Genomic DNA, 17,273 nt, shown 5'->3' with positions numbered 1-17,273 from the left:
GCCTTTTCTCCTTGGAGCGACGGAGGATGAGAGGTGACCTGATAGAGGTGTATAAGATGATGAGAGGCATTGATCGTGTGGATAGTCAGAGGCTTTTTCCCAGGGCTGAAATGGTTGCCACAAGAGGACACAGGTTTAAGGTGCTCAGGAGCAGGTACAGAGGAGATGTCAGGAGTAAGTTTTTTACTCAGAGAGTGGTGAGTGTGTGGAATGGGCTGCCAGCAACAGTGGTGGAGGTGGATACGATAGGGTCTTTTAAGAGACTTTTGGATGTGTACATAGAGGTTAGAAAAATAGAGGGCTATGGGGAAGTCTAGTAATTTCTAAGGTAGGGACATGTTCGGCACAACTTTGGGGGCTGAGGGCCTGTATTGTACCGTAGGTTTTCTATGTTCCCATTTTTAAAAATTTTAGATCAGGTTCTGCTACTGTTAGAGCCGGTAATCTACCTTCCAGCATTGAGCAATCCACAGCTTCACCACTCTCTTGCTAAAGCTGGTAAGCCAGTATCATCTGCAGGCCAAATGGCCTTCTTCTGCATTATGATCATTCTGTGATTCCGAAATACTGAGTCACTGCAGTGCCAGCTCAGGATTGCTGTCAGGGAGTCAATATATACTTTATAGGTTGAAGCTTCTCTCTCCCCCATCGAGGCCATCTATTCGAGGTGATGTGTCAGGAAGCTGACACCCATCATCAGGGACCCCACCACTTCTCTATGCTGCCATCAGACAGGAGGTACAAGAGCCTGAAGACCCACATCTTAAGCTTCAACAACAGCTTCTTCCCCACTTTCATCATGTTCTTGAACTGGCCAAAGAAACCCTAACAGCAGCTCGGACTGTATTTTTTCTCACGTTCCCAATCCTTCACTAGCATCTTTATCTTTATTTTGCTCGTTATTTTTGCACATGTGCAACTTATGTTAATTTAAATAGCTTCTGTTGAATTATCTTTGTAATGTATTGAGCTACTTCTGCAAAAAGATAATTTTTGTGGTATTTATACCGTGTCTGTATGCCTATGATGACAAAAAACTTGAATTTGATTTATCTCACTCTGTAGTGTCCCAGAACTATGATTATACACTCATTGGCCAAATTATTAGGTACAGGAGTTGAAGCTGGTGTAGTTTTTTACTTCTGTAGTCCACCTACTTCGAGAATCGTTGTGTTGTGCGTTCAGAGATGCTCTTCCCCACACCACTGCTGTAGCATCTGGTGATTTGAGTTGCTGTTCCCTTCCTGTCAGCTTGAAGCAGTCTGGCCATTCTCCTCTGACTTCTCTCAGAAACAAGGTGTTTTCGCCCACAGAACTACATTCTGGGTGTTAGTTGTTTTTCACATCATTCTCTGTAAACTCTCTAGGGACTGCTGTGCGTGAAAATCCCAGGAGATCAGCAGTTTCTGAGATACTCAAACCACCCTGAAGGAAATCAACAACTGTTCCAGGTCAAAGTCACTAAGATCACATTTCTTCCCCATTCTAATGTTTTGTCTGAAAAAGAACTGAACCTCTTGACCATGTTTGAATATATTTATCCGTTGAGTTGTTGCCACATGATGCTTTACTCTTATGACACTAAGGCTACGTCCACACAGACCGGATAAATCCGTAACCAAAGCTTTTTCTCTTCGTTTTGACCCTCCGTCCACACTGAAACGGCGTTTTCCTCCCCCGAAAACGGAGCTTTTGTAAAACGCCCCCCAGAGTGTGTAAATTTGAAAACTCCGATTGGGCAGAGTGGTGTGGACGGAGTAACCAGAGATTTCTAAAAACGCTGTCATGACGTGCCGGAACAGATAGCAGCAGCGCGGCATTTCGTTGTTTTCTTCAACGCAACTCCCCCACACCGCCTAACCATTTCAGAACAGACAGCAACGAGACTGAAGCCAGAAGAGCTAGAAATGTACTCACCAAATACTTTGACCCATAGCTTACTGAATAAATAACTATACTCACTTTGCCCTGTTTTCTGTCCTTGCTTGTATGAAGGTGGTTTACCTATTTATGCAAGTACTTCTCTGACAATGGATGTGTAACAGCCTAATGTAACATTGTATGGAAATACAAGATAACACTGATGCAGACATGTTTTATACATTTAACAAGGTGATTTATTAATGCAACAGAGTCAGTTTTCCAATGTTCGTCGTCAGCCGGGTCATACTGTCTGTGAACTCCCTGTTGGTTGCCTCCATACGCTCCAGTATTTGTTTTTTTTAGTTTTAAGTCCTCCTGCGTGACAGCCAACAGCTGTCCGTCGTTTGGCAATTTCCTTTTAAGTTTTTCTAGTCTGTAACTGCACAAACGCGCATTTCCACAGCGAGATTCAACACCAAACATGTCGCTTCTTTTCTGTAGATGTGTCCTGCATATGCCCAGTAGGAGGAGATTCGCCCAAATACCCGTTTTCATGTGGACGGAGGTATTTTCAAAAACGCCTGGTGTGGACGCTTGTCGTTTTTACGTCACAGGCAAATCTTTCCCCAGTACTGAGCACATTTATTGGGAGCAGTGCCACAAGAAAGCAGCATCCATCAAAAGGCCTTGCTGTTCTCACCACCACCATCAGGCAGAAGGTACAGAATCAATAGACACCAGGCTGAAGACCAGCCATTACTGAACAACCATCAGGCCCCCTGAACCAACATGGATATTTTCACTCACCACAACTCTGAACTGATTCTGCAAACTACAGAGTCACTTTCAAGGGCTCTACAACTCATGTTCTCACTTTTTTTTTCACGATTTGCACAATCTGTCTACTTTTGCACATTGGTTGTTTGACAGTCTTCGTCAATTCTATTGTTTTCCTGTAAACGTGTGCAAACAGCTGAATCTCAAGATAGTATATGGTAACATATATGTACTTAGATAATAAATTTTACTTTGACTTTGATAACAAGACAACATTAGTTCGAAGATATTAGGGAGCACTGGAATCAGAGGCAATGGATTCCACAGATTCACCACCCTCTGGCTAAAGAAATTCCTTCTCTATTCTGAGGCTCTACTCTCTGGTCCTAAACTCCCCCACTATAGGAAATATCCTCTCCACATCACTCTGTCTAGGCCTTTTAATATTCATAAACCTAAGAAAGTCTGCAGATGCTGGAAATCCAAAGCAACACAGACAAAATGCCGGAGGAACTCAGCAGGCCAGGCAGTATCTATGGAAATGAATAGGCAGTCAACGTTTTGGGCCGAGGCCCTTCTTCAGAACTCTTCTTTCAACATTCAACAGGTTCAGAGATACCTCATTCTTCTAAACAGTGAGTACAGACCCAGAGCCATCAAATGCTCCTCACACATTGACCCTTTCATTCCTAGAATCGTGCTCCAATCCTTTGCTAGATCTGATTCTTCTAGCTGAAGGAAGATGGCTGAGGTGACTGGAGGTCCATCAGTCCAGCATCTCACCCACAAGAAATCTGTGAAGGAACATCTCAGGGTAGTGTCCCAGACCCAAACATCATCAGCTCTTTCATTGATGACCTTACTCAGTTGTAAGGTCAAAAGTAGGGATGCTCACCAATGACTGCATGATGTTCCAACACCATTGTGACTGCTCAGACAATATCCAGGTATTGGCTGGCAGACTTCAAGTGACATTCACGTTAGACGATGATGATATCTAGCGTGAGGAAATCCAGACAGTATTCCCTGAAATGCAATGGGATTGCTATCACTGAAGCCCCCACTATCGATATCCTGGGTGGGAGGATTATCATTGACCTGAAACTGAACTAATGAAGCTGGACACACAATGAGCTTACAAGAACATGTCAGAAGCTAGGAATGCTGTTGCAAGTAACTGCCTCCTAACTCCATAGAGCTCCTCCTTCAAAGAAACAGTCAAAAAGCACGACAACATACAGGGCACAGCAGCCCATTTGGTATGCATTTCATCCACAACCATTCACTCACCCCCCACGTATGTGCCATCTACATGAGGTACTTGAACAACTCCCCAAGACTCCTTACCTTTCAAACTCATGACCTCTTACCAGCTGGAAGGACAAAGACAGCAAAAGTATGGGGAACACGACCACCTGGAAGTCACTCTCCAATCCACACACCTTCCTGACTTGGAAAAATAATCTCTGTTCCTTCATTATCAAAATCCTAGAGCTCCCTCCCTAACATCCTGGAACCCACATATCGAGGACTAGAGCTGTGCAAGAAGGCAGCTCAACCCACCTTCTCAAGGGCGACTGGGGGTGCAATTAAATGCTGGCTCCACTTGTGAAGCTCAAATCCCTTGAATGAATAAATAATAAAAAGATCACCTCACCTGTTTGCCACGTTTGAATTTGCTGTACCAAGTTCCTGGTTTGTCTCTTTGCCAGGCGGAAACCTTAACCTGGAACAGATAGAAAGCAAGGACATGACTTTAAGGTATCATGGAATTGTTAGGACCAAAAGTCAACTGGACTTTCCGGGAAGAGAATCCCACCAGTCCCAAACTCTACTGCTCTATATGTTATTCTCTTCCTAGTGTCAATCCAATTCCCTTTCAAAGTTCCTGATTGATTTTGCTTCCTACACCCCCACGAGCAGAGAGTTTTAGGCTCTAATGACTCACTGAGTCAAAAAGGCTCTCCTGTTTATACTCCCTTTTATCTCGGCTCAAATATTATGTTTTTTTTAAATAGAGTCATAGAGAAGACAGTTCGGTCCATCTAGTCCATGCTAAAACCATTTAGGTTGCCTACTCCCGTCCTCCTACACCAGGACCATAGCCCTCCAAACCCCTACCACCCATGTACCTATCCCAACTTCTCTCAAACATTGAAATTGAGCTTGCATACACAACTTGAGCTAGCAGCTCATTTCACATTCTCACAATCCTCTGACTGAAGAAGTTTCACTGGAACGGGGTTGCACGAGGACATATCCGATCAAAATTTCTCCATGGACGGCTTCCAGACCGTTCCGGCTGACAGGGAGCGCACTGAGAGCGGTAAGCGTAAAGGAGTTGGGTGCTTACTGTTCTGGCTAACAACAGATGGTGCAATCCAGGTCATATTACGATCGAGGAACGTGTTTGTAGACCGGATATTGAACTTTTTACTATCAGACTTCGGCCACATTCCACCGAGATACAACACTGGGCGTCACGGGAGGTCGTTCCTGCCTGTGGCCATCGAACTTGCAGCTCCTCCCGTGGAGGGTCAGACACCCTGAGCCAATAGACTGGTCCTGAACTTATTTCCCATTTGGCATAGTTTGCTTTTTGTTGTTTGATTGTTTGTGGTTTTGGTATTGCTATATTTATGCTCTATGCTTGGTTTGTGCAGCTGTAACGAAACCCAGTTTCCCTCAGGATCAATAAAGTATATCTATCTATCTATCTATCTATCTCATTTCCCCTTGAACTTCTCGCTTTTCACCCTTAACCCATGACATCTGGTTGTAATCCCACCAAATCCCAGTGGAAAAAGCCTGCTTGCATTTACCCTATCTATATCCCTCATAATTTTGTATACCTCTAACAAATCTCCACTCAATCTTCTACATTCTAAAGAATACAGTCCTAACCTATTCAATCTTTCCTTATAACTCAGGTCCTCGAGACCCGGCAACATCCATGTAAATTTCCTCTGTAGTCTGAGTCTTTCAACCTTGCCTCCATCTTTCCTGTAGGTAGGTAACCAAAACTGCACACAATACTCCAAATTAAGCCTCACCAACGTCTTACAGAACCTCAACATAACATTCCATCTCCTGTATTCAATACATTGATTTATGAAGGCCAGTGTGCCAAAAGCTTTCTTGACGATCCTATCTACCTGTGACATCATTCTCAATTAATTATGGACTTGTGTTCCCAGATCCCTTCGTTCTACCACACTTATCAGTGTAAGACCTACCCAGGTTGGTCCTACTGAAATGCAAAACCTCACATTTGTCTGCATTAAATTCCATCTAACATTTTTCAGTCCATTTTTCCAGCTGATGTAGATCTGTCTGCAAGACATGATAGCCTTCCTCACTGTTCACTACACCTCTAATCTTGGAGTCATCTGCAAATTTGCTAATCCAGTTCACCATATTATCATCCAGATCATTGATATAGATGACAAACAACAAAGGACCCAGCACCGATCCTTGTGGCACTCCACTAGTCACAGGTCCCAGTCAGAGAGGCAACCAACTACTCTCTGGCTTCTCTCGCAAAGACAATATCTAATCCAATTTACTAGCTCATCCTGAATGCCGAGCAACTGAACGTTCATGATCAGCCTCCTATGTGGGACCTTGTCAAATGCCTTGCTAATGTCCATGCAGACAACATCCACTGCCTTGCCTTCATCAAATTTCCTGGTAACTTTCTTGAAAAACCCTATAAGATTATTCAGACATAACCTACCATGCACAAAGTCATGCTGACTATCCTTAATCAGTCCATGTCTATCCAAAAACTCATATACCTGGTTCCTCAGAATACCTTCCAATAACTTTCCCACAACTAATATCAGACTCACTGCCCTATAATTTCTTGGTTTATGTTTAGAGGCTTTTTTAAACAGCAGAGCAACATTGGCTATCCTCCAATCCTCTAGTGCCTCTTCTGTCGCTAAGGGTGCTTTAAATATCTCTGCTGGTGCCTTGGCAATTTCTGCACTTGCCTCCTGCAGTGTCCGAGGGAACACCTTGTCAGGGCCTGAAGATTAATCCACCCCGATTTGTCCCAGACTATCAAACACCTATTCCTCTGTAATCCGTACAGGGTTTATGAAATTGATACTGCTTTGTCTCACTTCTATAGGCTCTGCATCTGTCTCCTGAGTAAATACAGATGTAAATAATTCACTTAAGATCTCCCCATCTGTTTTGGCTCCACACATGGATAACCATTCTTCCAGAGGACCAATTTTGTCCCATGCAATCCTTTGGCTCTTAACATGTCTGTAGAATCTCTTAGGATTCTCCTTCTCCTTGTATGCTAGAGCAACTTCGTGCTTTCTTTTAGCCTTCTTGATTTCTTTCCACTTCCATGGAAATATACTCTTCCATTTCTTATTTTCCATAAGCAGCTCATTTGTGCCCACGCCTGCTACGCACTTCCTTATTTCTCTTAACCAGGGCCTTAAAACCAAGTTTCCCTACACTTGCTATCTTTACATTTTATTTTTTACAAGCTTTGTACTCTCAAGAGTCTGTTTTTGAAGGCCTCCCACTTACCAAGTACACCTTTGCCAGAAAAGAGCCTGTCCCAATCCACACCTGCCAGATCATTTCTGATACGAGCAAAATTGGCCTTTCTCCAATGTAGAATCTCAACCCACAGACCAGACCTATCTTTGTGCATATTTACTTTGAATCTAATAGCACAGTGGTCATTCGATGCAAAGTGTTCCCCTACACAAACGTCTGTCACCTGGTCTATCTCGTTCCCTAATAGTGGATCCAGTCCCGCACGCTCTCTTTTTGGGACTTCTACGTACTGCTGAAGGAAACTTTCCTGCGCACACCTGACAAACTCTATCCCATCTAGATCTTTTACAGCAATGGATTCCCAGTCAATATGTACAAAGTTAAAATCACCTACTAGAACACCCTTAATATTTCTTACAACAGTCTATGATCTCTTTACAAGTATGGTTCCCTTGGACTGTTGGGTGGTCTGTAACATAGCCCCATTAACGTGGTCATCCTTTCTTATCTCTCAGTTCCATCCATAACGCCTCACCAGTTGAGTTCTCTAGTCTGTCCTGACTGACCACTGCCGTGACATTTTCCCTGACTAGTAATGCCACCCCTCCCCCCCACGCTCTGTCACGAATAAAAGAACAGAACCCTGGAATATTAAGCTGCCAGTCCTGCCCCTCCTGCAACTAAGTCTCACTACAATGTCATAATTCCAGGGCTCACCCCTCTTTCTTATGATACTTCATTCATTGAAATATTTGCAGCTCAGGACACTAGTCGCACCATGCTCAAACTTTTGATTACTGACTTTGTGTGAGGCCTTACCAGCATCTACCTCCATAACCTCCCACTACTGTTCTGGTAATGTAGTTCCCATCCCCCTGCAACTCTAGTTTAAACCCCATGTACCCATGTTTCTAATTACATCATAGGAGGTGTTATTTGGTCCATTGGCTCAATGCAGGCTGTCAGATAATTCTTACCTCACCATCCCCTAACACCATTACGTGCCTATCACCCATTGTCACTTTATACACATGCTATACAATCAGTCTACGTATATAACAGCTACTTGTACGTTGTGTTTTATAAGATTGCTTTTATATTTACAGTTATTGCATTTTTATTATATTCCTCATGTTTATTGTGATTTTTGTATCTGCTGCATCAGATCTGGAGTAACAATCATTTTTGTTCTCCTTTACACTTGCTTACTGGTGATCAACAATAAACAGACTTGAATCTTAAATCAATCAATAATAATTTCTCTGTAAATCATTTTATTCCATGTTCCCATTAACATCTCCCTGACTCATTTATCTTCTACCTCCACTTGGGGAAGATTCAGTGGTCAATTAGCCAGTCAATGCATCTGTCTTTGAGACCGGGGCACCCAGATGACGGACACATGGTTGGAAGGATAACATGCAGGCTCTTTCACCATCCTCAAGTCCCATGTGACTGTGATGTCATCACTACATCACCTTCTCCAAGTCCCATGTGACTGTGATGTCATCACTACATCACACCACCTTCCCCAAGTCCCATGTGACTGTGATGTTGTCACCACACCACCTTCCCCAAGTCTCATGTGACTGTGATGTCGTCACTACATCACCTTCCCCAAGTCCCATGTGACTGTGATGTCTTTCACTACATCACACTACCATCCCCAAGTCCCATGTGACTGTGATGTCGTCACTACATCACACTACCATCCCCAAGTCCCGTGTGACTGTGATGTCGTCACTACATCACCATCCTCAAGTCCCATGTGACTGTGATGTCATCACTACATCACACTACCATCCCCATGTGACTGTGATGTCATCACTACATCACACTACCATCCCCAAGTCCCATGTGACTGTGATGTTGTCACCACACCACCTTCCCCAAGTCCCGTGACTATGATGTCTTTTACTACATCACACCACCATCCCCAAGTCCCATGTGACTGTGATGTCGTCACTACATCACACTACCATCCCCAAGTCCCGTGTGACTGTAATGTCGTCACTACATCACCTTCCCCAAGTCCCATGTGACTGTGATGTCGTCACTACATCACACTACCTTCCCCAAGTCCCATGTGACTGTGATGTTGTCATTACATCATCTTCCCCGTCCCATGTGACTGTGATGTCATCACCACACCACACCACCTTCCCCAAGTCCCATGTGATTCTTGAATCACTTCCCTCTGGGAACCACTTCAACCTTGCTCACTAAAGCACATGTTTCCTACTCATGCCAGACTGAATTCTCTAGGATAATGGACTCAACTGAAGCTTGTGAGGAGCTTTTCAAAATCACAGTATTGTTTGGTGGGTTAACCAGTTATTGGAAAACCAGAATTAGGGGATCAACCTGCGATGTTGGTCAGTTCAGCAGGATATTCAAGAGGAATAGAAGTGGTGGTGAATTTGAGGACTTCATTGCTACAGAGAACTGTGCAGGTCAAGTCAGTTGGTGAAATTTATAGGTTCTCAATTGGTAAGAGATTTAAGAATTAGAGGGAGAATGCAAAGGAGAGTGGGATTATAAAAATATCAGCCATGAAGGAACAGTGGTGTAGACTTGATGGGCCAAATGGCCTAATTCTGTTCCTATATCCTTTGGCCTTAAGAATATTTCTCCCCCTCAAAGCTGCCACTTTGAATAATTGTGGAAAACTCCTTTGGAAGATCATCTGGTAAAACAGGGAAAAAAGGTGCAGAGAGATGTGTTGCTTGGGAGAGATGAACAGAGGGTTACTCATATAGAATCTAAACACCGACCAGCACACTCTCAGAAAAGGGTTATATCTGTTGAGACCTTTGGGATATCCTGAAAAGGATGTAACAGTCACTGTAGAAATGCAACCCTTCCTTTCATTTGATATTTTTTTCAGACCAATAGTGTACTACTGTGAGAAACATGGAGATAGGGTCAAAATGCAGTGAAACAGGGCTTTCAGCCCACTAAGCCTAAGTGTTAATCACCCATCAACACAGCAGTATTGTATTCCCCCCACTCTCCCTCTAACTGTGCAGACTCATCTGTGCTGTAAGGCTCTAAAGCTCACAACATGAAACTGAGGCAGCTGTTCTAAACAAGGATCCATCCTAACACTGCTGTGGCATCTCCTCCCTCCGACCAACTTACACCTTCAGTCTTCTTGTCAGGGAAGATGCATGTTTCTCCCCCCGCAGTGAAGTTACAGAAGACCTTGAAGGAATCCTTTGCACATCCCTGATTCGGGTCAATCCAGTAATCACCTGGAGGAAGAAGACGATCAACTGAGTTACCATGTGAGGTGTGCAATATTAAATGAAATAACTGTACCGTTCTTTAGTAAGGAAAGGGGTGGAGAAAATAAGGGATGCAAGGTGGTTTGATCTTTGCAGATAAAAGCACTTGGAGAGAAAACAGAACTATCAGTTTTAATGAATAAACTGTGGCCAACTTTCTGCTGCTGTAGCCCATCCACTTCAAGGTTTGATGTGTTGTCAATACTATAATCCCCTCAAAATTAATCAATAATTTTGAGGCCTAGGCCTCAATACCTCCTTGTGCAAATAGATACTCAATTTCCTCATTTGCAGACCCCACTCAGTTCAGATTGCTCCTTGTGCATGGGAGGGGGCTTTGGGGGTCTACCATTTTTACTTTCATTCTTTGGGGCACTCTTCTGTTTTCGTGGATGTCTGTGAAGACCAAGAATTTCAGGTTGTATATTGTATACATTCTCTGATATTAAATAGAACTACTGAACTATTGAAACCTCGCCTCCACAATCTCCATCAGCTTAGCCCCCTGCCCTACTTGCTTTATACCAATGTCTGTGAGGCTACGCACAGCTTCAATGTCATATTTGAGTTTGCTGACAACACCACTGCCGTTGGCCAGTAACGAATCAGAATACAGGAGTGAAATTGATAATCTGGCTGACTGGAGTCACACCAACATCCAGAGGTCCATGAGTCAGTCCTCATTGGGGGAATCAGAGGTGGAGAGGATTCCTTGGTGTTACCACTTCACAGGACCTGTCCTGGGCTGAGCATGTACGTGCCATTATGAAGAAATCACAGCACCACCTTTACTTCCTTAAATGCTTGCGAAGATTAAGCATGTCAATTGGTAATCCTCTATAGATGTGTGGTGGAGAGTGTATTGTCTGGCTGCATCACAGCCTGGTATGGAAACACCAATGTCCTTGAATGGAAAATCCTGCAAAGAGTAGTGGATACGGCCCAGTCCATCACAGGTAAAGTTCTCACCACCACTGAGCACATCTACATGGAGTGTTGTCGCAGGAAAGCAGGGTGTCAACCATCAAGGGCTCCAACCACCAAGGCCATGCTCTCTTCTCGCTGCTGCCATCAGGAAGAAGGTACAGAGGCCTCAGGACCCACACAGATTCAGGAACAGTTATACCATCAACCACCAGGCTCTCGAACCAGAGGGGATAACATCACACAACTTCACTTGCACCAGCAAAACACTGTTCCCATAGCCTATGGACTCACTTTCAAAGACTCTTCATCTCATGTTCTCGATATTTATTGCTTTTTTTTCCATTTTGTATTTGCACAGTTTGCTGCACAACATTGGTTGCTTGACCGTCCTGTTGTGTGTGGTCTTTCACTGATTCCATTGTATTTTTGGATTTTCTGTGTATGCCTGCAAGAAAATGAATCTCAGGGTTGTGTATGGTGACGTATGTACTTTGATAATAAATTTACTTTGAATTTTGAATTGTCAACTACTTATTCCTCTCCATAGATGCTGCCTGACTTTCTCCAGCATTTTGTATGTGTTGCTCTAAATCTCCAGCATCTGCAGAATCCTTTGAGTTTATATTTTATGCTCCAACCCCTCAAGTGGCAACTTGTCAAATGCCTTTGAAAATATACTGAGGTGGAATGGGGGGTGGTGAGCATGACCCTATTACAGTACCAGTGACCTGGCTGCACTTCCTGCCACTGCCTGGAAGCAGCATGTAGGTTTTCCATGTGACCGCATGGATTTCCTCCGCTTGGTTTGGTTTCCTCCCACATTCCAAAACTGTATGGGCTAGAAGGTTAATTGGTCACACAGGTAAAAGTCACCAGTGTGGGCCCATGGCCTGTAGGGGCCTATTACAGTGCTGTATCTCTAAATACTGTAAAATATAAAAACCTTTCATCTACAGGTTCTATCAACATTCCATGCCACATCCTCAAATTTGTCAAACATGATTTATCTCTCATTAAAGCATGTTGACAATGTTTGATTAGTCTATCAAATGTCCTCCTGCAAATCACGGAAACAGTGGGTAGATTCTCTGTGGGTAGTTCCGATCTCCTGCAGCTGGAGGCAAGGCTTTTTCCCGCTGTTCAGCTTCTTCAGCGAGTTATTTGTCATCAGATTCCACCTCAGATGACGTTTCTTGGTGGAGGGGCTGGGGACTGGTGGGGGAGAGGGTGCTAGAGTTGTATGATGGCTAAGTGTATCATGCCAGTAATTGGCCCCATGCTGTGTGCCAACATTAACCAGTTCAAGAAGGCTGGATCCACCGTTAAGGGCCCTGACCATCTGGCTTTTCTCACTACTGCCATCGGACAACAGCAGCCTGAAGATGCACACTCAATGTTTTAGGAACAGCAGCTTCCTTTTCACCGTTAGATTTCCGAATGGTCCATGAACACTACCTCACTATTTTCTTATCTTTTGGCGTTATTTTTTATTTTACTATTTCTTATTGCTGCCTATAATGATTTTTATATACATCACAGATTCCTGCTGCATCAAAAACAATTTCACAACATACGCTCCGTGGCCACTTTATTAGGTACACCTGTGCATTAAAGCAAATATCTAATCAGCCAGTCATGTGGCAATAACTCAATGCATAAAAGCATGGAGACATGGTCAAGAGGTTCAGTTGTTGTTCAGACCAAACATTTGATGGGGAAAAAATGCAATCTAAGTGACTTTGACCGTGGAATAATTGTTGGTGCCAGGCGGGGTGGTTTGAGTATCTCAGAAACTGCTGATTTCCTGGGGTTTTCACACACGACATTCTCTAGAGTTTGCAGAGAATGGTGCAGGAAACAAACGAACATTAAGTGAGTGTCAGTTCTGTGGGTGAAAATGTCTTGTCAATGAGACAGGTCAGAGGAGAATGATCAGACTGTTTCAAGCTGACAGGGAGATGACAGTATCTCAAATGACCATGTGTTATAACAGGGTGTGCAGAAGAGCATCTCTGAACACACAATACGTCAAACCTTGAAGTGGATGGGCTACAGCAGAAGACTACACTCAGTGGCCACTTTATTAGGTACAGGAGGTGCCCAGTGAGTGTACGTCAGTGACAATAAACCTGGTTCTGATTTGGAACTGAGTTTGGAGAAAGCAATTAAAACAGAGAAGCTCACTGAGAGAAGTGGTCTCTAAAGGAATCTTTGACCACCGTCACACCCAGTGGGGTTGGGAGGGGATCTCCTGCTCCACCGAGTATTCAAACATACCGTCTTTGTAGTGTGGGTAGCAGAGCTGAAGTTCCTTGCAGGTTCGCCCAGGGCTGTCCTGTGTTCCTATCGGCCGTCGCAGCTGCTCTACCTCATCCTTCAGTGAGGACAGAGCCCCAAAGATCTCCTCCATGCCCTCAGTGTAGTCAGGGAACATCGCCCCACCGTCGTCGGCCTGCTCACCCTCAGAGTGCCGCCTGGTCTTCCGTTTGTACAGTGGTAGTGGCTGGATTACCTCGGCAGGGGGGCCCTGTGAGGCAACCACAAGGAGCTCACTTCAGTACAACTGACTGCACACGTCCAGTGACAACCCATCCCTTAGCAGACAGGAATAATCAGCCCAATGTGAGAGCAAGTCTAGAGATTTAAAAATAGGATGGAGTATAAATGGGCGGTTGATGGCCAACACAGATGTGATGGGCCGAAAGACCTGTTCCCTTACTGTACGGCTCAATGGTTTCCTTTTAAAAGGGAGCAGAGTGGTAGAAGCTGGTGGAGCTGATGGGAATATGGGGAGGAAAAGCAGGATTAATGTCGGATAGGTGTTGGGGCCAAACGACATGTTTCTTGAAGTATCATGGGACAGAAAGCAGAGGAGATTCACCAGGATGTGGTTTGGGTTGGAGGACTTCAGTTACAGACAGTGATGAGTTGGTTTGTTTTCTCTGGAGCGAAGGAAGCTGAACAGAGACCTGACAAAGGTATATGAGATAGATAGATGAGAGATATAGATAAACAACCCAAATCTTTTTCACAAGAAACAGCAATCGAAAATGAGTGAATAGGTTTAAGGCAAAGGGAGAAGTTTTAAAGACTATTTTTTTTTACACTGAGAAAGGTTGTTACCTGAAACTTGCTGCCAGTGGAGATGTTGGAATCAGATACAACCATTATGTTTAAGAGACATTTAGACAGATGCTTTAATAGGCAACGGCACAGTCCTAATGCAAGCAAATGGGGTTGGTATTGACGGGAAGAATAGATGTGGTGTGCCAAGGGCTCTGTATACGTAACTTTCAGCAGCCTGGCCTGAACACAGGATTGTGTCCAGTACACAGAACGTAGAACAGGACTACACAGTACAGGCCTTTTAGCTTACCATGTTAATCCATTCCCCCCTCTACAGCCCATAACCCTCCTTTTACCCTACATCCACATGCCCATCTCAGAGACGCTTACAGGTGCCAATAGTATCAGCCTCTGCCACCACCCTGGTCATCTGTTCCAGGCACCCACCATTCTCCGTGTATAAAAAAACTATCTCTGACATCTCTCCTCAACTTTCCTTAATCAAATCTCCTCTGGTATTGAGCATTGCTATCCGAGGAAAAAGCATCGATCATCCAGATACTGCAGAGGAATCTCATCAGTCTGGTTCCTGTCAGGTGAGAGACTGGATTGACTGGTATGTTCTGGAGTTCAGCAAATGAGAGGAGATTTCATTGAAAAGCACAAAATTCTTTTGGGCTAGAGAATTTGACAGAACAACAGTTAACTATTTGCTTATTTATATTCAGAACTACAGCATGGAACGGATCCCTCTGCCCCAGTGAACCACAACACCCAGTGCTCCACTTTTTAACCCCAGTCTAATCACGTGACAAGTTATGGTGACTAATTAACCTACCGGCTGGTACGTCTTTGGATTGTGGGAAGAAACCAGAGCACCTGGAGGAAACCCACACAGTCACGGGGAGAAGGCACAAATGTCTTTCAGAAGGCTTTTGAATTGAACTCTGAACACCAGTGCCACGAGCTGTAAATGTGTTGCACTAACCTTACGCTATTGTGGGCTGAGATAGAATCATAGAGTCATAGCACATGGGACGTACAGCATACAACACGTAGGAGTACCTAGACGGACAACAATAACCCTAGGACTGAGATAGATGGAGACATACCACATGCACATACAGCATACAGCACATAAGCGTACCTGGTTGGACAACGTGAACCCTAGGTGGAGTGTAGTACCTGGACGGACAATTTTAACCCTAGATAATGATGAAAGGGAGAATCTGAGACCCTGTGTAAGCAGGGATTGTTGAGTGTCCCACACCCAATGGCAGTGACAATCATTCATTTGGTTACTGAATATGGGAGAGGACATCTCCTTACAACATAGTGCTGACTCTTTGAACAGCTCATAACAGTTTAGCACAACTGGTTTGCTGACTCTTTTTAGACAGCAGAGAGCTTCAGACCAGAGTGGTTAAAGAATTCTGTGTAGTTGTGGTGGTAAGGAGGCATTGCATTAGCATAATGCTCTTAGAGCACTAGCAATCCGTGTTCAATTCCCACAGCTTCCATACGGAGTTCTTCCCGTGACCGTGTGGGTTTCCTCTGGGTACTCCGGTTTCTCTCACATTCCAAAGACACACTGGTTTGTAGGCTTACTAACAACACGGGTGTTAATGAGGGAGTGTGGGCTCTTTGGGCTGGAGGGGCCTGTTACTGTGCTGTATCTCGAAATGATGGTGATATTTTTCAGGTCACTGTTTCTGTCAAGTGGTTGCTTCACATTTATTTCAATTTTCCAGTTGGCATTATGGGATTTGAACTCTTATCTGAAAATTATTGCTCTTGACATCCCCCTTACCACTGTGCTGTTGCTCCCATTGTTGACTTATAGGAAAAAACTGAGACTAAATGTCAGGCAGAAAATAAACCACTGGAAGAACTCAGCAGGTCAAACAACATGTGTGGAGGGACAGAGATGGTCGACATTTTGGGTGGAGATAGGGCAGCTGGATTAAGAGTAAAGAGAAAAGAGAGATCTTATAAAGATGTGAGGAGGACAGGTAGCTTATGAGAGGCTGTCTGGCTATCTTCCAGCTCTATACCATCAGTCCTGGTGCAGGTCTCTATCTGAAACATCGACCATCACTTTCCCTCCACAGATCCAGCTCGGCCCTCTGGGCTCCTCTAGCAGTTTGTTTTTTGTTCAACACTCCAGCGTCTTCATTCTCCCATGTCTCCGATAAACGTCAAGTTTGATCACTGACCGGAAACATCAACTCTGCAACTCACTCCAGGGACGCTGCCTGACCCACCGAGTACTTGTTTTCTGGTTTTATAACTGGATTCCATTATCTGCAACATTTTACTTTTTCTCTGTCTTTAATGTTCAACTGAATGAATCAATCTAACCTTAAAGCAGTTGTGGCAGGGTCTAATTTATAACATTGAACTTCGAACAAGCAACAGACCTTTTTGGTCCATGATGTTGTGTTGAATTAATTAAACTATAATTAACTGCCAAACTAAACTAATCCCTTTTGCCGACATAATGTCTATATTCCTCCATCCTCTGCACATCCAAGTGTCTATCTACAAGCCTCTATAGCATTTACCTCCACAACCAGCCTGTCAGTCCATTCCAAACACCCACCACTCTCTGTGTTAAAAAAAAATGTGCCTTGCACATCTCTCAGCTTATCTCCCTTGCGTTAAATACATGCCTTTGAGTAGTAGACATTTCGACCCTGGTCAAAGGTATCAGCAGTCTACTCTATCAATGCCTTTTTATAATCCTATAAACTTCTATCACGTCTCCTCTTGGCCTCCTTTGAAGTCGCCAAGATGGCCACGACCAACATTTCACTCAACACCGAGGAA

General features: G+C 44.0%; 1 protein-coding gene across 2 annotated transcripts in view; it reads right to left on the bottom strand.

The window, feature by feature from the left end:
• LOC134339467 (collagen alpha-1(XI) chain-like) overlaps positions 1 to 17,273 on the bottom strand; it is a 394,099-nt gene that overhangs the window by 12,327 nt on the left and 364,499 nt on the right. For both annotated transcript variants that reach the window (XM_063036004.1, XM_063036005.1), the window contains 3 exons: positions 13,656 to 13,905; positions 10,306 to 10,418; positions 4,298 to 4,366 (listed from right to left, as the gene is read on the bottom strand). In XM_063036004.1, the coding sequence (XP_062892074.1) occupies positions 4,298 to 4,366; positions 10,306 to 10,418; positions 13,656 to 13,905 (432 nt within the window). The remainder of the gene's footprint in view (positions 1 to 4,297; positions 4,367 to 10,305; positions 10,419 to 13,655; positions 13,906 to 17,273) is intronic.

This window comes from Mobula hypostoma, chromosome 29 (assembly GCF_963921235.1).
Source record: "Mobula hypostoma chromosome 29, sMobHyp1.1, whole genome shotgun sequence".
Lineage (NCBI taxonomy): Eukaryota > Metazoa > Chordata > Chondrichthyes > Myliobatiformes > Myliobatidae > Mobula > Mobula hypostoma.
This window is presented reverse-complemented; position numbering and strand designations above follow the sequence as displayed.